We start from the raw sequence: 22666 nt of genomic DNA, 5'->3' as shown, positions 1-22666 counted from the left end.
GACGGAAAACAGGTAACTTATCAAGGTAATTTTGCCGGCATCTGAGGGGAGATACGTCATCTCCAAACATCCGGTGGAGTTTCGGCGATGTTCGGAAGCGTTCTATGCATAGCTGTAGACCGTACTACACTGTCAAGTGTAGTACCGTCAAGTAGTAGACACTGAACAGAAATAGTATGTACTAAGTATTCGGATTCAGCCAGAGATATGTCCATCATGTCGTCAAACAGCTTGATGTTTCTATAGTTGGATGGTTTAAGCTGAAAGCATGCAGGAGCAGTTAAATGCACATAGGGCCGTAAAAGGAATAAAGAAAACTTAAAAAGAACAGTAGATGTGCTTGCAGTAGCAACCACACTAATAAAGAAAATCCTGAGAAGTGAACTAATTGCATAATTAGCATAGTATGTAGCAGACTAGCGTAGACGTCCTTTTCTATTTTGTAATAATATGCACCTTTTTTATCAGTGAGCAGCAACACTTTACAATGAGATGAACAAATATGGCAAACAAAAGCTATTTAAACTATAAATACCATATGATCAATTCAAATCAAAGCAAATAACTTACAAGCAAACTGTTAAAAGTTAAAGTCAGTTAGCATTCAGAACAATTCAGCATTGTCAAATGCCTCTCTTTATGCCACTGCTCCGCTCAGATATTTGGCCCCTGCATACAGGATGGCTACCCAAAAAAGCAGGACATATTTTTAAGCACGTAAACCTTCCTTAAGGGCACCTTTAAGTTGGAAGAGCCAATAGTCCAGAGTTTCCCGACCCAGAGGCTCTGGAGCCAGACTCTCCTGACCCAGAGGCTCTGGAGCTGGAGTCTACTGACCCAGAGGCTCTGGAGCTGGAGTCTACTGACCCAGAGGCTCTGGAGCTGGAGTCTACTGACCCAGAGGCTCTGGAGCTGGAGTCTACTGACCCAGAGGCTCTGGAGCTGGAGTCTACTGACCCAGAGGCTCTGGAGCTGGAGTCTACTGACCCAGAGGCTCTGGACCCAGACTCTCCTGACCCAGAGGCTCTGGAGCTGGAGTCTACTGACCCAGAGGCTCTGGAGCTGGAGTCTACTGACCCAGAGGCTCTGGAGCTGGAGTCTACTGACCCAGAGGCTCCGGACCCAGACTCTCCTGACCCAGAGGCTCTAGAGAAGGAGTCTCCTGACCCAGAGGCTCTGGAGCAGGAGTCTCGTGACCCAGAGGCTCTGGAGCAGGAGTCGTCCGACCCAGAGGCTCTGGAGCAGGAGTCTCCTGACCCAGAGGCTTCTTACCCCCGTTCTGGACCACAGGGACGTATGTTGTAGTTAATTTGATCTTCAGGTCTGGTCGAAATTTAAGGATGACTTCAGAGAGCTGAAACATAAAAAGATTAGCCGTGTATTATTCCTTAATGTATATACACCTATTAAAGAGCATGGCGACAGGGCCATAGTCAGGATTTGGTTAGGCCAGGGTACATAGCTGGCTAAGGGCATGGAGATGTACAAGAACAAAGACGAAGGGGACTTCAATCTAGAATAACACACAATGCTTACTGAAGCTATAAGACATATACCTTTTCCAAAAGTAGCTTAATGTCTCGATTAATTAAAGAAGACTGAGACTGAATGGTCGCTCTGAGGATTGCAAAAGACGTGCCAGTAGGCGCTTGTGATGATTCCATGGAGGTCGCAGAAGTAGGCTGCACTAATAGGGAAAGGTATAGAGAGCAATATATTGATTTTATGGCATGAATGATTCAGAAAAAACGAATAAAAAACAGCTGTGATTATCAGGTCCATATATCATCCAATCATTCCAATCATTCATACAAATGAAAAAATAAAAAAACAAGTAAATATTCGTCACATATCGTTTTTTAATTTATTTATGCACAAAAAATTAGTTTTTTTTCCTATTTTCAAATCGAAACGGAAATTATAATAACCAAGGATACACGAAATAAAAGACAATTGAAATATTTCTTTATAAATATATCTAATTGTTATTAATCAAATTCTGTGAAACCACTGTAAATTAGGTAAAACGCTATTTTGTGCTTACGCTCACGGAAATAAATCTATTGAATTGTGTCCGAGAATATGATTGTGAATTAATTTGGCATTTCAATTGGGAGATTTTTCCGCATTTACACTGGGGTCACAGAATTCGACTGTCACAGAATTGTGACCCATCAAACATAGGCAAAGGGACCTTGGATCGCCCCAAATTGGTGCCCTTATAAATTGTCCTCTAAACCCACTACAATCACCCAACCCTCCCCTTACACTGCATGCAAATCCACCCAAGTCACTGCAAGCACACATACATAATTCATGCAAATGCAGGCATAAGATTAATTCAGTTTATTACATAAACTGCAATAAAACATAAGATAATAATAATAATAATAATACATTTAATTTAGAGGCGCCTTTCAAGACACCCAAGGTCACCTTACAGAGCATATAGTCATCATTCAAAACTATGTAAAACAGACTAGGAATAAAAGGAAAACAGAGGTTAAACATGAATAATAATAATAATTAATAACACTCAAAGACGCCTAAAGTGAAGGGGGGACCTCACTAACCACCACCAAGATACCCCCCCTCACCTTGTTATTAAATGTGCTTAATAAATACATTTGATTTGATTAGCATTTAACAGACCAATAATATAGATAGGGTGTTTAGTACGGCCTCTCCGAAGCTAGTGTTTAATTACGTTGATTTACCTTTGAACATTTCCTATTATAGACTACTGTGTAAAAGGCTGTTTAGAATTACCGTTTGTATCAAGAAAGAAAGAGCCATCATCTTCATGCCAGCACAGACGCAAATCAACCGTTTTGCTTCAGCCACTCAACTTGCTCAAATTAGCCGTTGCAATGAATGCACCTATTTTGAGCGATCAATGACTAGTTTTACGTTTTAAGCTTCTGCATGTTTTCGCACGTGGAATTCATGCCTGTCTATGCTTCAAACTCCTGCATGTTGCAGAAAATGTGCAACAGCGACCCTTGGAGTCACACTTGGGGTCACAAAATTTGGTGTTACACCAGTGTGTTGGCACACACCGAGCAACTATAGCTACATTGTGTATGCGCAAAAGCATGCGAAGTGGGAAGATATATAAAGAAATAAGTCAATTCTTTATTTAGTTTTGGTTTCCTTGTTTATTATAATATCCGTTTCGAGCTGAGAATAGGAAAACAAACACCATTATAAAAATGTTGGTGCATGAAGAAAAAACAGAAAAACTATTTGACTCGTTTTTTTGTTTGGATGAATGAATGGAATGATCAAATGATCGGATGATACACTGAACTTATCAGCTCTGTCGCAAAATATTTTACATAGCTAGCACAAAAGAACAGTATTAGCTGAATGACTCCACTTATGTCAATATTTAATTGTAGTGTATTAGAACATGAAATGATTTAGAAAAAGTCTTCATATAATTTATCCCCCATTAGGCCTATTTCGTTATTCTGGAATACAATAAATAACGAAACTTTCCTTACTTGTAGTTTGCACATCAGAAGGTGCCAACCAAAATGCAAAGAAAACACCAAGCAACATGTTGTCTGGGTTCAAAAAATCCCAGAAAGTTTGAACTTGGCAGGAAATTCTTTTCGTCTCGTCTGGATGTGAACGTGTGCGGATGTGGTCTCTGTCGGAATTAATACAGGTGAACACCAACTCTCGTCTTTGATTCCCTCAACATATGGGTGAGGGAAGAATCAAGAGGGACTGCTTTGGAAAGTGTACAACGGCCCACTGACTTTATATACTCAGGTGGCTAGGAACCTCCCCCTTGTCCAACCAGTTGTGTTTGACCACGGAAACAAGCTATTTCCTGTGAATGGGATATCATGTGACATGTTTGGCTAATCCTACAGGGAGCTACGATGCCCTGTCCCCAGCCCCCAGACTCTCTCTCTGGCTGGGTCTGAACATGTCAATCTCCAGCAAGATGCGGGATCATTTCTGGAACCTCTAAATTAAATTAAAAATATATACACTGAATATCCCCCACTGTGTGAAGACAAATCACAGGCAAAACATTACCTTTAACAATCCTTTAACAAGCAACATAACGCAATCCTTTCCATCATCTAAACACAGACGTATAACGTATCCATGGCCGACGGGGGGTCAATTTCCGGAAACCAGTATCAAACCGACACTAGGGGCTATTGCGTCTGCTGCTGCGAATTCCACTACTACCACTGCTGCTGTTGGTGCTGCCTGGGCCCGGGGACCCGGCCGGAGTTGGGGAGGTGACAGACAGACCTAGGCCCAGCTCCAGGGTCCTGGTGGTGAGAGAGCACAGCGTTGAGCCCCTGGGACTGTTGCTTGCAGAGGAGGAGGCGGAGGCGGAGGACCTAGGACATAGTATTAGATGGGGTGAACAATAGGTGGAGAACATGAGGGTGAAGAGAGTTCCAAAATAAACTTGGCTCTAAATGCTAGCTGGATTGGGTAACTGAGTGCACCCAGCTGCATTGAGAACCAAAATGGGGGCTAGGTAAATAATGTTAATTTATACCGGAATTTTGCAATGGTAAAGTTATAAAAAAAAAAAGGAAGAAAAAAAAATTCAGTCGGGTTGCGTGTGACCAGTAGGGATGAGTCGGTCGCGACCGATTCGTTACAACGAACGAATCCCGAAAGTGAACGACAAGAACTGGTTACCCAAAACAAGAAGAACTGGTTATTTTATTCAAAAATATGGTCACGTGAATAAAATATACAAACGAACAGAGCTTCGTCTCCCCGCGACTTATATTGATTGAGTCTACAACGTTCTCAAAGATTCAGCCAATGAGAGGTAGCAATGGTGTTGCAATGGCACCTCGGTAAACGAATGACAAGGCGGTACCGTTGAATATGCGTGCTTTCTCTGTCTGACGTATCTTGGGTCATACCATTCGACGTGGGGCCACTCATATATCCCCCTACATTTTTTCGAAAATAGACTTGACCTCCATCTGTTTATTGGATAAACGCATTTCCCAATCCCAGGAGTCTTTGCTCCATTCTACGTCAATTCAAGAACAAACAAAGAAATTAAACTGCAGTTCGTATTTTTTATTTATGACCATGAAAGTTCTGTAATGCCTGAACAATGAAGAATTAAATGTAAAGTAAAATAAAGTTATAAATGTAAAACCATGAATGAAATATAAAGAGTAAGCAAGTGGTATAAATATTGGTGGGACATTCGGTAATACTATATAGTAAATCTTCTCGATTTTCACGGGGGTTAGAACCTAGAGGTGGTTTAAATTATGCTCATGGTCGTCTCGCGGGAGGGGGGCGGGGCAGACGCCAAATGACGTAATCTGACGTAACGAACGAATCAAATAAACGAATCGTTATAGTGAACCGAACTGAAAGAACTAGGTCCCGGAAAATAATCATTTTGCCCATCCCTAGTGACCAGGTACAGAGACCAGGTTTATTCACTGAATTTTAGATGCAAGTCAGACACATTTTGTGTAGTGTACAGAGCATGTGAGCGGAGCGGAGCGCCGCGCAATTCCCGCTCCCCGCTCAGGAGGATGTCCGCTCATTCGCTCTGCCGCTCAACGTTGTGCCAGGGCGCTCCGCTCAAAACCGCTCCGCGCTCATCTTAAATTTCCTGCCGCTCCGGCGAAATCGCTCCACGCTCCGCTCAAATTTTTACTTTTGTACTTCCCAAACTCCATCTTGCTACTCTCGCGAGCACACGAGCCAGTGTTGCGGGGGGGGTGGAAGGGTCTCACGTGACGCGTTTTATCCAATCAGGTTGCTTGGATGCTCCCATTGAAACCCATTCTATTCTACGTGAACCACCTACATGTAAGCCGCTAGAAGCAGTTAAAATCGGAGCGGACTGGAGCGGAGTGAAATCCCCGCTCCGGCCTTTGAATTTAAAACCGCTCTGCGCTCCAACCCGCTCCAACCTATTTCTTCCGCTCTGCTCCACCACCCGCTCCAAGCTCCGCTCCGCTCACATGCTCTGGTAGTGTATATACATCCCTCTGTGATATGTTATGGTAATTTTAGGTTTAAGATCCTGCTTTCCATCACTTTATGATAAATTAAGGTTGAGTGAAGACACAACAGGGAACAAATCTATAGATATAGGATGCATGCATGAATTTTCTTCGTTTCATTCATGACATGTAATAAGTGCCAGAGATATGGCATTGAGCTCAAGGATGCCTCATGGCTGGGGGCCATGAGCCATAACCAGTCTAGATCATCCTATCCTCCCCACACACGCTATAGTATGGCTATATTATGGCAAAAGCACTACACTCATTTGATTTATGACTCACGCAAAATCCAAAAGACAGGAGGAAGGCTGTATTGTTTTTTTTTGAGTAACTTTGGAGGTGGAGGTATGGGTGAAGATGTTGATAAAGGCGGTTGTGATGTTGGAGGTGAGGATGAGGAGGAAGTGATGGGTAATTGCAGGCACCTCTCCTTCATCTCTCACCAAATCATGAACTCATGCATTATCTATTAATTAAGTACAATAGAGTATAGAGTATTTAAACCTCTCTCATTCATGCTTGTCGCTTGTTTCAGACTCTCTTCTTCTTCGCCCATAGTCTAGCCGACAACAGCGCTGTCCTCAACACAATGCAGTTCCTAATGGCTCCCCCTTTACCCAGGTCTTGCTTGCTTGCTATATTATTATGCTACGTAAACAACACATGCATAATTGTCACAAAGGGGGCCTCGCGATTGGCGGGATGTGGTATGAACACTGTCCCCGGCCGGCCCTATCCAACGAGTGGCCTTGCCTCCTATTCACTTTCTATTGCACGATATTGCTCGGGGCAAAGGGTTATGGAAAAACTTGCTTGCGGCCGGGGGAATGAGGCACGTTGAAGGGTAGGAACAAAAGTTGAACTTCAGTTACCTTTATGCAAATGAGCGTAAAATGTAGCACGCGTTCTGCCAAAAGACTGTTGGTATGTCCGCCAGTACGGTCCGAGTTGGTATGGTCTGCCAGTACGAGTTGGGACAGTCTGCCAGTACCATCTCTCAGCATCACCCAGGTAGAATAATTTGATGGGGTCTCATCTCTAAATGTGTGTCAATTAATCTTAATTTGAATTACTAGTCTCTCCTGATTAAGTAGGTTCTGGTGGTAGCCATGGTGATGATGAGGGAGTGGTGCTGGGGGAGGTAATGATGAGGTGTTGTTGAAGAGGTAATGATGAGGTGGCGTTGAAGAGATAATGATGAGGTGGTGTTGAAGAGGTAATGAGGTGGTGTTGAAGAGGTAATGATGAGGTGGTGTTGAAGAGGTAATGAGGTGGTGTTGAAGAGGTACTGAGGTGGTGTTGAAGAGGTACTGAGGTGGTGTTGAAGAGGTAATGAGGTGGTGTTGAAGAGGTAATGAAGTGGTGTTGAAGAGGTACTGAGGTGGTGTTGAAGAGGTAATGAGGTGGTGTTGAAGAGGTAATGATGAGGTGGTGTTGAAGAGGTAATGATGAGGTGGTGTTGAAGAGATAATGATGAGGTGGTGTTGAAGAGATAATGATGAGGTGGTGTTGAAGAGGTAATGAGGTGGTGTTGAAGAGGTACTGAGGTGGTGTTGAAGAGGTAATGAGGTGGTGTTGAAGAGGTACTGAGGTGGTGTTGAAGAGGTAAGGATGAGGTGGTGTTGAAGAGGTAAGGATGAGGTGGTGTTGAAGAGGTAAGGATGAGGTGGTGTTGAAGAGGTAAGGATGAGGTGGTGCAGGAGTCTCACCTCAGGGAGACTGAGCTGCGAGCAGAGCTGGTCCTGGAGCTCTGGCGGGTGGAGGAGGGGGAGGGCAGGGACAGGTTGGCCTGATTCGGACAGAACACTGGATTAAAACACCCAGAGATTTCATCGCCATGAAGATCAGCTCCTTAGCTCTATGTCGGGGCATCTTAATAATAATAATAATAATACATTTAATTTAGAGGCGCCTTTCAAAACACCCAAGGTCACCTAAGGTCATCTTGTTGCCTAGCTACCGTTTAAAGCAAATGGTGGAACCCTCTCTGTTTCTTTACCATTCAAATCTGAGCTGCGATCTGCTCAGACCTTTCGATATACCATAATAATAATCAACCATGACGTGGTCCAACTGTATGACCTTATGACCGGCCATATGACTGTAGGAGTATGGCGATGGCCTAATGAATGATGGTCAACATTATTTGAAGTCATGCTATTTCTCACAGAATAGTTGGTTGAGGTCGACTTGAACCAGTAACCCCATGGTCATGAGTCTGACGCAGTAGCACTTGAGGAAATGTAGTTTGCCAAGGGCAGAACAGAGTACATTTTGAGAAATAGAAGTGTTCAATTCGTGGAGGTATGGTGAGCTTGGTCGGTATGGTAATATGGCATTGATATGCCTTAAAAACTGGTTTACCAGAAATCAAGATTTAAAACAATCAACCATGTTTCTAAAGTATACCTTGTCAAATCCACTGTCAAACGGATGTTTGCGACATTACCTGTGTACGAAGGCCGGGCCTTAAAGGGGTACAATTTAAGGCCAGGTTGTAGAGAGACCGCGGTTTAGAAAGCAACTTCCAACAAATGCAAGCCTACGTGTTTAAAATGTATATCTCTGCCGTCTTTAGCCATATTAATATGAATTTCACATCATATAGTGCACCCTTCACCACTTCCGGCACCGAAGATGTTGCAGTGTGGATGTTTGGTCCAGTTGGAGCCATTGCATCAAGTTATAATGATCTGACCATATGGGTCAGACTCTCAGATTGCACTTTCCAAGGGGAAATGGCAGCCTGTTAAATACGTTTCACTTCAATGGCTTGTTAAAGTGCCACCTATAGTTCATTCTGGCCCATCCTTGTTGTCCCTAATTCCTTTCACGAGTTCTATAAGCCTTGGCAGTTTTTGAGATATGGCAGTTGTTGTCCAAAAAAATAAATAATAATACCAACGATTAAAATAGGGTTCCTACGATTTCGTAGGACCCCTAATAATGACTTACGAATGGATGAATACTTAATAATGACTCATGAACGAATGCATGAATCGCTTTCACTGAGTCATTCATGAAACACAAACTAAACAACAACGACACAGGCAGTGAGAACCACCTGCAGAAAGTACTGGTGGATGGAGGCCCGGAGGGGGGGCGTGTCCTCCACCGCCTCCAGCAGTGTACGGCCGACGCTGCGGTTGAAGTCCCTCGTCTCTCTCAGCTCCATGTCCCGCTCCTCGAAGCTCCGCCCCGCACCGCTCTTGGCAGACCGGGTCTCTCTGGTCAACTTGGAACACTGGGGGCGTGCAACACCAAGAGACAACTTGAAGCCACAAACACAAAACGCACAAGCATGCACACACGCAGAGGGGCCTAAACTGTACTGTGGACGTGGTGCCACAGAGGGGGCTAAACTGTACTGTGGACGTGGTGCCACAGAGGGGGCTAAACTGTACTGTGGACGTGGTGCCACAGAGGGGGCTAAACTGTACTGTGGACGTGGTGCCACAGAGGGGGCTAAACTGTACTGTGGACGTGGTGCCACAGAGGGGGCTAAACTGTACTGTGGACGTGGTGCCACAGAGGGGGCTAAACTGTACTGTGGACGTGGTGCCACAGAGGGGGCTAAACTGTACTGTGGACGTGGTGCCACAGAGGGGGCTAAACTGTACTGTGGACGTGGTGCCACAGAGGGGGCTAAACTGTACTGTGGACGTGGTGCCACAGAGGGGGCTAAACTGTACTGTGGACGTGGTGCCACAGAGGGGGCTAAACTGTACTGTGGACGTGGTGCCACAGAGGGGGCTAAACTGTACAGTGGACGTGGTGCCACAGAGGGGGCTAAACTGTACTGTGGACGTGGTGCCACAGAGGGAGCGCTAACAGCAGACCTGTTTAGTGACTCGATCCAGTTTCTCCTTCTGGGAATCGACCTCCTTGTTGAGCTGAGCCACGTGTAACTGAGCGCTGTGCGTCCGTTCGCACTCAGCCTGCTCCTCCTGCCTCAGCAACTCCATGGTCCTGTTCATCCCCTGGTCATAGAATAATAATAATAACAATAATAACTAGAAAAATGCATTTCCTGCAGAAAATGCGGTGAGTGTAGTACAAAGTGAAGTTGAAAATATTTTTTAATAAAGCAACATAGATTAAGACATAAATAAACGTTAAATGGCTTAAATCAATTGGAGGGATTTGAACAAAAGTTAAAAGTCTAAAAGAAGTAAACAATGTAAACATGCACACCATTTAAGAAAAAGTAAATGGTTGGAAACAAATAAAGTTACCACTGAATGAAAGGCGCAAAGCATTGCTAAAAATGCAGAAATGTAAAATGAATTGAACTGAAGAATCTGAAACGTCAAATGTATTGCCCTGCACTGTGTGTGTGTGTGTGTGTGTGTGTGTGTGTGTGTGTGTGTGTGTGTGTGTGTGTGTGTGTGTGTGTGTGTGTGTGTGTGTGTGTGTGTGTGTGTGTGTGTGTGTGTGTGTGTGTGTGGCAATTTACGCAGGAACAACCCGAGTTGCCCCAAGAGGACTTGGCAGCAAATGAAGATGAAGTACAAAAATATAGTTCAAACAGGTAAATTAATGTTTAATTTAAATCAAATCAATTGTGCTGTTTTGCCTGCTCTACCTAATTTAACAGCTATATTCAACATGTGATGGGCCTATATTTAAGCAGGAAATGTAAGTAGTACATTTCTCAGCCACCCCAACACTGCCAATATTTAATAGGATTTAGATATATTAGAAGGCTACTCCTAGGCAAAATGCATTATATATATATATATATATATATATATATATATGTCTTCAAAATAGCGCTTACTGAATAAATATTAGGGTAACATTTTCCTCCATGTTAGCAAATCGAAAAAAAGCAGAGCCCCGGCAGACTGGAGGGGGTCCACCTCTGCAGCCCTCACAGAGGCTGAGGAGATGGCCCTCAGCCAACAGAGTATGGGTCCTGAGGGCATCCCTGGGGGGAGCTCCTCTGATCCCCCCCACCCCCCCAGATAGAAGTGCCTTTATAAGAGGTTGGTTATTCAAAATAATTAAATATGTACACGCAACCCAGCGCGTTGCAAATTAGATGGGGCAATATTCTGGCTCAAGTAATAATTTCACTGTCTAATCATCTTCTTCCAGTTACTGATGGCGTCATCGCCCCACTTGAACCAGATGCCCTCACCAACCTCCATGCAATTGTAACAATTCTTCACCTTCCACAGATTATTAATAATGTCTTGGTAATTTCTGAACACAACCGTTAATGTCATTACAGGAAGATGATGGAGAAACATTGTCTGCGGCATTCGAAAGGGAAGAGGAAAGGCCTATTGAGGTTAACACCTTTTAAAAATAACCTCTAAAAGTTGATGATAGCGTTGTACAATTTAAAACTGACATCTTCTTTCTCTCAAACAGGATGAAATCGAATCCAATGAGAGGCCATCCACTTCTAAATCACAGCTTACCTCTGTAAGATTCTCCCTGGAATTATAATGAAACGCTCTACTTGGCACTGTGAAATCCAATCTCATCTTTTGCATTCCTATAGCTTCCAGTCAAAGACTTATATAAAATCTATAAGCCTGCTAATAAAACAGTCTTACCCACTATGAATATGACGGTTTGAAACTAAAACTGTGATTCTGAAGAAAGTTTAAATGATATTGAAATTCCGTTAAGATATTATTGAAGATACAAGGGTGTCGATTTGTTAAATGCTATGAACGAAGATAAACGGTTGAAAATTGATTTAGTTACGTCTTAAACAGTTGAAGTACCATAGGACGGCTCTGCCATCCTCCCATGTTAAAAAAAAGTTAATACTTTAAAAGTAGAATATCTTAAAAAGTATAAAATATTTAAAAAATCTGAAAAGAAGCCAAGCTATTCTGAATATTTTAAAATTTGAATGGAGTCTCTAGGTGAAAAATGTAGGAAGAAAATAGGTCCCAAAGTTTGTAGAGAATAATAAAGAGAGAGAGAGAGAGAGAGAGAGAGAGAGAGAGAGAGAGAGAGAGAGAGAGAGAGAGAGAGAGAGAGAGAGAGAGAGAGAGAGAGAGAGAGAGAGAGAGAGAGAGAGACAATAGTTCTCTCAATTATGAAGAACAATAGTCGAGCACTGCATGCAGCACTCACCTAATACATTTTTAAAGGATGCTTTACAATGTGGGCAGGAACATAGAAGACAAAATAACTAAATCACTATAACACACGGAGACGAGCAGACAAACAAGATGGAGGGGGGGGTCACAGGCAGTAGTAACACACACACACACACACACACACACACACACACACACACACACACACACACACACACACACACACACACACACACACACACACACACACACACACACACACACACACACACACACACACACCTTTAATTCAGAGAAAAAAATAAAAAGAGGAAAAACAAGTGGCTCAGGAAGGATAGGCTGTCCTTTGAGTGCGAGTAACACAATCGTAGTAGTCTTTATTGATTTTTCAAAGACAACAATGGCGAACTAGATAGGGGCCGGGACATTTTAGTGCAGGAGTGGTGAAGGGGTAGAGGCTGACAAGTGACTCCAGCGTATCATTTACTAGTGAACATGTGATTATTGTTTGGGAAAACCATAACCATCCAGATCTCAAGTACATACAAGTACAGAGTCTGGCAAATCGGTTCTTGCATTTTCAATAACTGAAACGTATATATATTTTTTCATTTCAAGAAAGATGGTACAAGCAATACCGACGGCTTCACTAGCGGCTGCACTAACAACTTCACTAGGGGCCTCACTAGCGGCTTCACTTGGGGCCTCACTAGCGGCTTCACTAACAACTTCACTAGCGGCCTCACTATCAACTTAACTAGCGGCTTCACTAGGGGTCTCACTCGGGACCTCCCTAGCGGCTTCACTAACAACTTCACTAGCGGCTTCACTAACAACTTCACTAGCGGCTTCACTAGCGGCCTAATTAGTAGTGTTTAGATTCTTTGCCCGAGCCCGACCCAACCTGGGTCGGGCTGATATTTCCTACCACTATCCTCGGGCCGGTTCGGCCGGGCTTTTGATCGAGCGTTTTTATTTTTTATCATTGCTTTATTGGCCTAATCTGAGGAGAAATCTATGCCATAAACAGAAATATTATAGGCCTCTATTACACGGGTCTTCTCAATGCCGTGGAACGCTCCGTTCACTGGCATGGGTAGTAGTCCGGTAACTTGTCAACCCCAGCGTCTTCCGTTGCTAAGCGACGTCACCGTCTTTGCAGACAAATTATTACTCTGCTGATCAACACTACGAATGCTGGTAACGAATAATTTGTAAAAAGACACACCATGTGAAGTTATTTTTTCGTTTTGGCAAGTAGCCGTGTAATAAGCGGGATGATGAATAGAACGTCGCCGGTCATTATCGAAAATAAGCCCCTTCAGGGCGAAGCAAGACACCTTCGCTGGGCGTCGGTGTACTGTTCGCCCTGCCGGGGCGTATTTCCCCGATAATGACCGGCATTCTATACATTATCCCTTACATATATATATTTAGCAGAGTAGGCCTAGTAACAAATGTGTACAAAGTTAGACATGTATTAAAAAAAAAATTGGGTTAAAATCGGGCTCGGGCTCATAATAACAGTTAATGCGTCGGGTCGGGCCGGGCTCGGACGGAACGTGCACGGGCTCGGGCCGGGTCGGGCTTGATTTTCTGGGCCCGATCTAAGCTCTACTAACTAGGGGCTTTACTTAACCTGGCTATTGCCAGACGAAGATCAATAATAGATTGCACGTTGGTCTGGGGTGGCTGCTGTCATTTTCTTCAGCACAAGAGGCGTGATCAACGAGCCTAGTTCAACTGACTCTGTACGCAATTTTGCCCCTGCAAAAATGTATCGGGAGCAGAAAAATAAGGTATTGCTCTTCTCCAGACCCTTCTGCAGGGCGAATTGAAAGTCCCGGCAGAACGGGCTGGGGGTAACCAGTCTTGGCTTCACTAACAAACTCACTAGGGGCTTCACTACGGCCTTCACTAGCGGCCACACTAACAACTTCACTAGCGGCCTAACTAGGAGCTTCACTAACAACTTCCCTAGGGGCTTCACTAAGAACTGCACTAGCAGCTTCACTAACAACTTAACTATCGGCTTCACTAGCGGCCTCACTAGCGGCTTCACTAACAACTTAACTAGCGGCTTCACTAGCAACTTCACTAGCGGCCTCACTAGCAACTTCACTAGAGGCTTCATTAACAAATTCACTAGGGGCTCTTTCACACCAAAATTGTACCGGGGGCGAACGCGGATTACGTAGGCGTTAAAATTTTCGCCCCCGGTACAATTTTGCTGTGACAGCTCCACTAGCGGCTTCACTAGGGGCTTCACTAGCGGCTTCACTAGGGGCTTCACTAGGGGCTTCACTAGCGGCTTCACTGGGGGCTTCACTAGCGGCTTCACTAGGGGCTACACTAGGGGCTTCACTAGGGGCTTCACTAGCCCTTGAGTCGTCTTAATCATCAATACAGTAGGTGTGTCTATGTGTTCCAGAATAGGCACAGACACATTCCAGAATCTGGTACTTTAGGCTCCTGACTGTTCCTCCCACAGCGATACTTTTGAGTTGGATCTCCTGATGAAAGGTGAAAGGTGAAAAAATGTTTCAGGCTGTTCTTTTAGGTTCAGGCAAATATCAAATATTTGTTTAATGAAGCTACACAATCTAAAACATGTGGAAATGGGGAAAAGCTGCACTCAAGAGAAATATTAGAGTTGTGTACTTGAGACTGAATGGATTATTCGTAACAGTACAAACACACAAACATTTAATAATGTAAAATAGTTTCAAAAAGTTTGAGATAATATATGAAATAGATACACAAAAGTGATGCTGTTTGACCCTAGGCCCAGCAGTGTCACGCTCTCTATCTCTTCATAGCATGGTCCCCCTCGCCTGGGCCCCATAGCCTGTACCCCCTAGCCTGGGCCTCCTAGCCTGGTCCCAGGCTAGCGAGCCTGTTTGGCCCCGTTCCTCTGTGTCGGGCTCTGTGTATTCCACCCCACTTGCTTGGTCGACACACCTGCAGGTCAACCTTTTTCTACAGTATTTCACCCCTGGTCATCCTGAGCCTTCAAGCTCGCTCTCGGCCGCTTAGCAGCATTTCATTCTCATTATCTCACGCACAGTGGCGGTGGGTCAATAGAGGGCGCTAGGGCGCCGCCCCTCCGTGAAATATTCACTTGAATATATCTGCCAACTATTAATCAACTATTATCAATAGAAAATAAATCAACAAAAATCCATAGCGTTTATCCTCGTTTAATTGTGTGATATACTTGTCACTGCCAGCAACCATTTAAATGCGTCTGAACGTCAATGATTTGGGCTAGGCTAGTTATTGGTCATTCAAAATAAAGCCCTCCTCCAAGTCAGGGGTGCCGGCCACGTTGAAGTCAATGTAAGCTCGCTAACTTTTTGCTGTCTATCAAGCAGAGACAGCTTTTCATTGGCGCAAGAAAATTCGCCCTTTGGTCGCACAAGTGTGCACCCCAGGCCAATGGTATCGATTTTCTTTTTTGCTATCACCACATGATTGGACAATTCAGCGAATCAATCAAATAGGCTACCTCCCTCAGCAGCATTCGCACAACACAACTACATGTAGAGAAGAGATAGATCGCTAACTAGCAGAGAGTTGTAAGCACTCCACCCTTTACATTGGAGGAATTGGACTCCCTAAGCAATGTTACATATTATATTGCCTGCCCTGTCTCCCTGCCTGCACTGTCTCCCTGCCTGCACTGTCTCCCTGCCTGCACTGTCTCCCTGCCTGCCCTGTCTACCTCCCTGACTGCCACCCTGCCCTGTCTCCCTCCCTGCCAGTCCTGTCTACCTCCTTGTCTACCTCCCTGCCTGCCCTGTCTACCTCCCTGCCCTGTCTCCCTGACTGCCCTGTCTACCTCCCTGACTGCCCTGTCTACCTCCCTCACTGCCCTACACACCTGTCTTCCTGTCTCCCTTGCCATTCTGTTCCCATTTATTCCTTCATTAAATCTGGTTTCTTATATATACAGACGTGCCGCATTCTGATCGTAAAAAGGATTACGATAAGTATTAGTATGGTAAGTAGTAGATGTAGTGTAAGCATGAAAAGTAGTATTGGTATGATAACAGTAGTAGCAGTAGAATGTAGGTGAAGTAGTATAATAGGCCTATTTATCTAGTATTAGTATGATGTAGTATTGGTATGAGTAGTATTGGTTTGATACAGTTTGAGTTAAATACATGGAATTGGTATGATAAATATTAGTAGGACACAGTATTAATATTATACCTAGTAGTGTAGGTATAATAACAAGTATTAGTATTAGACGGTGTTGATACTATACCTAGTAGTGTAGGTATGATAAGTAGTATTAGTATGACACAGTATTAATATTATACCTTGTAGTGTAGGTATAATAACAAGTATTAGTATTAGACGGTATTGATACTGTACCTAGTAGTGTAGGTATGATAAGTAGCATTAGTATGACACAGTATTAATACTATACCTGGTAGTGTAGGTATGATAAGAAGCATTAGTATGAGACATTATTCATCATTGTCTGAGTCTGAGTCTGTCTCCACCAGATGTTCTTAGGCGTTTCCCCTTGATTCAAAGAACCTGTCAGTCCCATCTGGATCAATTCATTCCCCTCAACTGAGCTTCTTTGTGTATCTTCCCACCTGCACCTCATTCCACCACCAGTCTCCCCCTATATACACTCCGGTTCACATCCTTTCTTTCCTTGAGGGGTCATTTTTTCAATTATATTAACATTTAGCTCCTACCGGAAGCAGACAACCTTGTATTATGAAACTTGTTCTCTAAAAACTGCAACTCAGACTACTATAAGTTTGACACGGTCAAACTCACGAGGTAGACCCATGGATGTGTCGATCCCTTCAAATATGTCAGTTAATTCATGATTTTAATAATGGCATAAAAGACGAGTCTGGAGAGTCTCCTTTGGGTCCCTTTGTAATATAAACAAGGTCGCCAAACACAACCGCCCGATGCAAAGCAAGCATTTGCCAATCGTTAATAATTTTAGTGCCAGTGAAACAAGAACTAGTGTAACAGTTTAAGCTTAACATAGTGTTTCTAGGTCAATATTGAGGTTGTAGGACCGATGATGTTTAAACTTTTAAGATTTGTTTTAGCCAGCTTGGGCTAGAGCAGGGGGGTGTCATCACGCTCTTAGCAGGGCTCAATGAGACAAAATGAAAATATATGAGGAAAGTAGAAAACTACAACTGCTGAATATCAAAAGGTTTAAATTCATAAGAATAATGATTAAAAAGTGATGAATTGTTAAATGTTTGAATAAAGTTTAGGGCTGCAACTAACGATTATTTTAATAATCGATTAATCTGTTGATTATTTTTCCGATTAATCGATGAATCGGATAAAAAAAAAAAAAGAAAGAAATTGGAATTGCCGCATCTTTATTCAAAAACTGAACATTACTTCAAATTCACAGTGCAGACTGAAATGTAAAAACACCAGGTTATTGCTCCAACGTCCCGGAACTATTAAAAGTAATATTAAATAATAAAAAGATTAAAAAAACATAACTGGGATAACACAAAAAAGAAACATACAATGTATGATATACTTTTATATGTATATAAGGGATGTCCATGGTTAACCGGTCAAACCTATTGATACCATTTTCGAGACTCCTTGAAATAGAACTTGTAATATTGCTTTAATTGCTGATAAGATGATGATAGTTCAAGATAGGACATTAAACAGGTCATAATTAATTCTATCTTTACTATCTATTTTATATTACTGGGAAAACAAGTCTTCACCAAAACCTCCATTTTTTTTTTTTTTACTGCTGCATTTGAACGCATCAATCGTATTTCTGAGCCGACCTGAACACATCACATTTGACACTGTTTGTGACCATTGGTTAGTTTTTTTTTTTTAAGCAAACTATCTCTATATCCTGCCGATTTTAACATGGATTTAAAAACGGCATTACTATTTTTAACTGACTTTCTACACCGTCCGGTTGTGTGATTAATACCGCTGCTTTGAATGACTGTTGATGCACGCGGTGCCGACTCCGAGCCCGTCTGCACAACGTCTGCAGCAGCAGCAGCTGACAGAATTTTCGGTTGGACTACTAGACGGATACTGTATTGAAGGAGTTTTTTTTAACCCAAAGACAGTGAAGGTACAACACTTTTATGTAGGCCTACAGTCCAGTTTTAAGATATGACAAATACAAGCTGTGGTCGCTCACACTGAAGCTCGCTGTGGGCGTGCATGAACCGTGAACCAACCTGTCGGCGGCTGGCTGTAAACAGTGCTGCGCCTATGAGTAACTTATTAATCGCGCGACGCAACGAATCGACGACCAAATTCGTTGCCAACGCATTTAGTAATCGATTTTTATCGATTTTATCGATTAGTTGTTGCAGCCCTAATAAAGTTTAAAATTAGGAAGTCTGAAGTAGTTGGAGTTTCAGAGAATGGGGCTTATTAACTATCAAAGATCATAATATAATATTTATAAATAAATAAAAAACGTGATTCCTAACAAATATTTCAATATTGGAAAAGAGACTCAAGGTGAAAAACGAAGAAGGAATAAGCCTAAGAATATAGACGGTTTGCCATGCGTGTGTGGGGAGAGGCATTCCCACCTGAAGGTCGTCCTGCAGCTCCCTGATCTGCCTCCTCCTGTACCGTTGCTTCTCCTCTGCTGCCCGCAGCTGCTCCTCCAGCCTGCTCTTCTCCTCCTGCTCCGGGCCTGGAACACACCCCAACCTATTGGGTCTACACCACCTCACTGGCTCTACAACTAGGCCTGTCACGATAACAAATTTTTCTGGGCGATTAATTGCCCCAGAAATTATTGAGATAAGCGATAATATTGCAGTTTTTCAACTAATATAATGATAAAGTACACCATTCCGAAGATCAATAAACTTTTATTTTTAAAGAACACTGGGACTGGACGTCTGGAAGACATTTAAAATATCCAGAATAAATTAACAAAACAACCAAAAACAATCTATTATTAACAAAAAATGCTCTTGAATAAAAACGAAACACCACCAAAAACAATAAATAAAATTGAAACACTAAATAAAAAGGATGTAAACGCGATTGCGCTTCAAAAAATAATAAACACGCACCAGGGCTCCGCCTCCCACACAGACCATGCAACAAGTGACTGACACTTGACGAGGGGGTTTATTCGTTGTGCCCTGTTATTATGAGCCGGAGTCCGATTTCAACCCGACATTTGTTACTTAGTACCCTGCTAAATATATATAATATATATAAATTAGAGCCCGACCGATATAGGATTTTTAAGGCCGATACCGATACGAATATTTTGTGATTAAAAAATCCGATATGCCGATATATCGGCCGATATATATAAAAAAAAAAAATCCAGAAACGCGCAACAAAACAGATTTCCCTAACATTGGTTATTTGTAGTTATCCTTTAAATCCTTTTCACTCTCAACTAACACGTAACAACAGCAAAACTGGACATGGTAGTCATGAATTAAGTCATGCTTATCGACTTTAGAGAATTGATGGGGATGTTCTTTTAATTGTTATTCAAGCAATGTAGGCCTATGTCTTGTGACAGTTGCCAACTTACCATGAACACACTTGCACACATGAGCTGTGTTGGAAATCATTCCCTGTTCACTCCCTCACTATTCCCTATATAGTGTTTATGATATAGTGCACTATATAGGGAACGAACAAACGAGAATTCGGACACTACGCTGAACATTTCTAAGCGTCATTTGCGTCAGTAAATGCGCCGGGTATTTGTGTGACGCAGACAGATGCTCCCACATCATGTAAACAAACCGGGCAATCCCGAGGAAAGCTGGAGCTTGTATTGATGTTGAATGCAACATTTCCTTGATCAAGTTTTTTTTATTAATTTTGACTTGAATTACATTTTCTATGTTAACTCCCAATTAAATTGTTGACATCTCTAAACGAAAGCCGGAGACTCCATCATTAAATGTATTAGTTTTCGCGGTTATTCAGCTTCTTCTTCTCCTCCGGAAGAACACTACCGCATTGCATTGTGGTATACGGACAAGTAACAAGTAGGGAACATCGTATGTACACTCAAATTTTAGTGCATGAAATTAACCACTGAGAATTCGAACACCACTGCAAAATGGCGAGCACCCTATATAGTGCACTATATCCGTGATAGGGAATGATTTCGAACACAGCTATGAACAACACCGATGATCTCCGTCGATCTCCGTCATTCACTCTGCCTGAATCAGCGGGTTTGGGGCGTTAGAGCGCCCTCTGGTGGACTTTTTTTTTTAAATATTCATTTATCGGCCATTATAATGCCGATACCGAATAGTTTGAAAAATGCCTAATATCGGCCGATAATATCGGCCTGCCGATATATCGGTCGGGCTCTAATATAAATATATATAATGCATGTGATGATGAGTCCTTAGCCCAAGTGAAGGAGTTCAAGAACCTCGGGGTCTTGTTCGCGAGTGAGGGTACTATGGAGCGTGAGATTGGCCGGAGAATCTGAGAATCGGAGCAGCGGGGGCGGTATTGCGTTCGCTTTACCGCACCGTTGTTACTAAAAGAGAGCTGAGCCGCAAGGCAAAGCTCTCGATCTACCGGTCGATCTTCGTTCCTATCCTCACCTATGGTCATGAGGGTTGGGTGATGACCAAAGGACGAGATCGCGGGTACAAGCGGCCGAGATGAGTTTTCTCAGAAGGGTGGCTGGCGTCTCCCTTAGGGATAGGGTGAGAAGCTCAGCCATCCGTGAGGAACTCGGATTAGAGCCGCTGCTCCTTTACTTAGAAAGGAGTCAGCTGAGGTGGTTCGGGCATCTGGCAAGGATGCCCACTGGGCGCCTCCCTTGGGAGGTGTTTCAGGCACGTCCAGTGGGGAGGAGACCTCGGGGAAGACCCAGGACTAGGTGGAGAGATTATATCTCTGGCCTGGGAACGCCTCGGGATCCCCCCGTCAGAGCTGGTCAATGTGGCCCGGGAAAGGGAAGTCTGGGCCCCCTGCTTGAGCTGCTCCCCCCGCGACCCGACCCCGGATAAGCGGATGACGATGAGATGAGATGATATATAATGCATGGAACGCCGGTCATTATCGGGAAAATAAGCCCCGACAGGGCGAACAGGCGACCGACGCGCAGCGGAGGTGTCTTGCTTCGCCCTGAATGACCGGCGACGTTCTATACATTATCCCGCTTATTACAAGGCTATTGCCAAGACGAAAAAATAACTTCACATGGTGTGTCTTTTTACAATTTATTCGTTAGAGAAATAGTCCGCCAAAGACGTTGACGTTGCTTAACAACCGAAGACGCTGGGGTTGACAAGTTACCGGACTACTACCCATGCAAGTGAACGGAGCGTTCCACGGCATTCAGAAGACCCGTGTAATAAAGGCCTATAATATTTCTGTTTATGGCATAGATTTCTTTTCAGATTAGGCCAATAAAGCAATGATTTAAAAAAAAGAGTGCGAATGGAAATTATTGCGGCTGGCAAAAAATTATCGCTCATTTTAATTTATCGCGCAATTTATTGATTTATTGCATATCGCGACAGGCCTATCTACAACACCTCGCTGGCTCTACACCACACCCCACTGGCTCTACACCAAACCTCACTGGCTCTACAACACCACCTCACTGGCTCTACAACACCACCTCACTGGCTCTACACCGACTCACTGGCTCTACACCCCACCTCACTGGCTCTACACCACACCTAACTGGGACTACACTAGGGCTTTGACTCCGAACTTCGTTATTCAAATATAATTTGAATATCAAAAAATAAATAAATATTTTAACGAATATTAGGCAGCCCTCCTCCTCATCGTCATCCGCTTATCCGGGGTCGGGTCGCGGGGGGAGCAGCTCAAGCAGGGGGCCCCAGACTTCCCTTTCCCGGGCCACATTGACCAGCTCTGACGGGGGGATCCCGAGGCGTTCCCAGGCCAGTGTTGAGATATAATCTCTCCACCTAGTCCTGGGTCTTCCCCGAGGTCTCCTCCCCACTGGACGTGCCTGAAACACCTCCCAAGGAAGGCGCCCAGTGGGCATCCTTACCAGATGCCCGAACCACCTCAGCTGACTCCTTTCTAAGTAAAGGAGCAGCGGCTCTAATCCGAGTTCCTCACGGATGGCTGAGCTTCTCACCCTATCCCTAAGGGAGACGCCAGCCACCCTTCTGAGAAAACTCATCTCGGCCGCTTGTACCCGCGATCTCGTCCTTTCGGTCATCACCCAGCCCTCATGACCATAGGTGAGGATAGGAACGAAGATCGACCGGTAGATCGAGAGCTTTGCCTTGCGGCTCAGCTCTCTTTTCGTTACATATTAGGCAGCCCTTAATATTCAAACCTTTTATGGGCATTATTTTTTGGATACGACTTTGCTTAAACGTTGTTTTCAATTCAGATGCCGAGGCTTTTTCACACCTGGTGAAGTTGTCAATCGCAAGCTCATTAGCAAGGCTATTATTGGTCATCTGGGCTCCTGTAGGTGGCTGCGCCCTGGTTTGTGCAAATTTTGTATAGCAAAACAATGGCCGCGTCAACACCGACAACAGCCCCCGAGGAGGAGATCGAAAATTACACTCCTGACCC

The 22666-nt window shown here is 43.7% G+C and overlaps 1 protein-coding gene and 1 long non-coding RNA gene across 3 annotated transcripts in view; one reads left to right on the top strand and one right to left on the bottom strand.

Moving 5' to 3' along the window:
• The window catches only part of ccdc39 (coiled-coil domain containing 39), a 113782-nt gene extending 91891 nt beyond the window's left edge, over positions 1–21891 (bottom strand). The window contains exons 1-7 of one of the 2 annotated variants that reach the window (XM_060059953.1): positions 21653–21891; positions 18679–18836; positions 9869–10009; positions 9094–9273; positions 7739–7818; positions 2770–4370; positions 18–1687 (exon numbers count right to left, since the gene is read on the bottom strand). In XM_060059953.1, the coding sequence (XP_059915936.1) occupies positions 4172–4370; positions 7739–7818; positions 9094–9273; positions 9869–10006 (597 nt within the window). In that variant the 5' untranslated portion in view covers positions 10007–10009; positions 18679–18836; positions 21653–21891 and the 3' untranslated portion in view covers positions 18–1687; positions 2770–4171. Of the gene's footprint in view, positions 1–17; positions 1688–2769; positions 4371–7738; positions 7819–9093; positions 9274–9868; positions 10010–18678; positions 18837–21652 lie in introns of those variants that run through there. The other variant, XM_060059954.1, reaches the window with a different exon arrangement.
• Positions 10997–11563, top strand: LOC132463657 (uncharacterized). Its single transcript, XR_009527097.1, has 3 exons — positions 10997–11188; positions 11266–11325; positions 11409–11563. It is a non-coding gene; the product is annotated as an uncharacterized LOC132463657 (long non-coding RNA).
• Positions 21892–22666: the final 775 nt, after the last annotated feature.

Source organism: Gadus macrocephalus, chromosome 8, assembly GCF_031168955.1.
Source record: "Gadus macrocephalus chromosome 8, ASM3116895v1".
NCBI lineage: Eukaryota > Metazoa > Chordata > Actinopteri > Gadiformes > Gadidae > Gadus > Gadus macrocephalus.
This window is presented reverse-complemented; position numbering and strand designations above follow the sequence as displayed.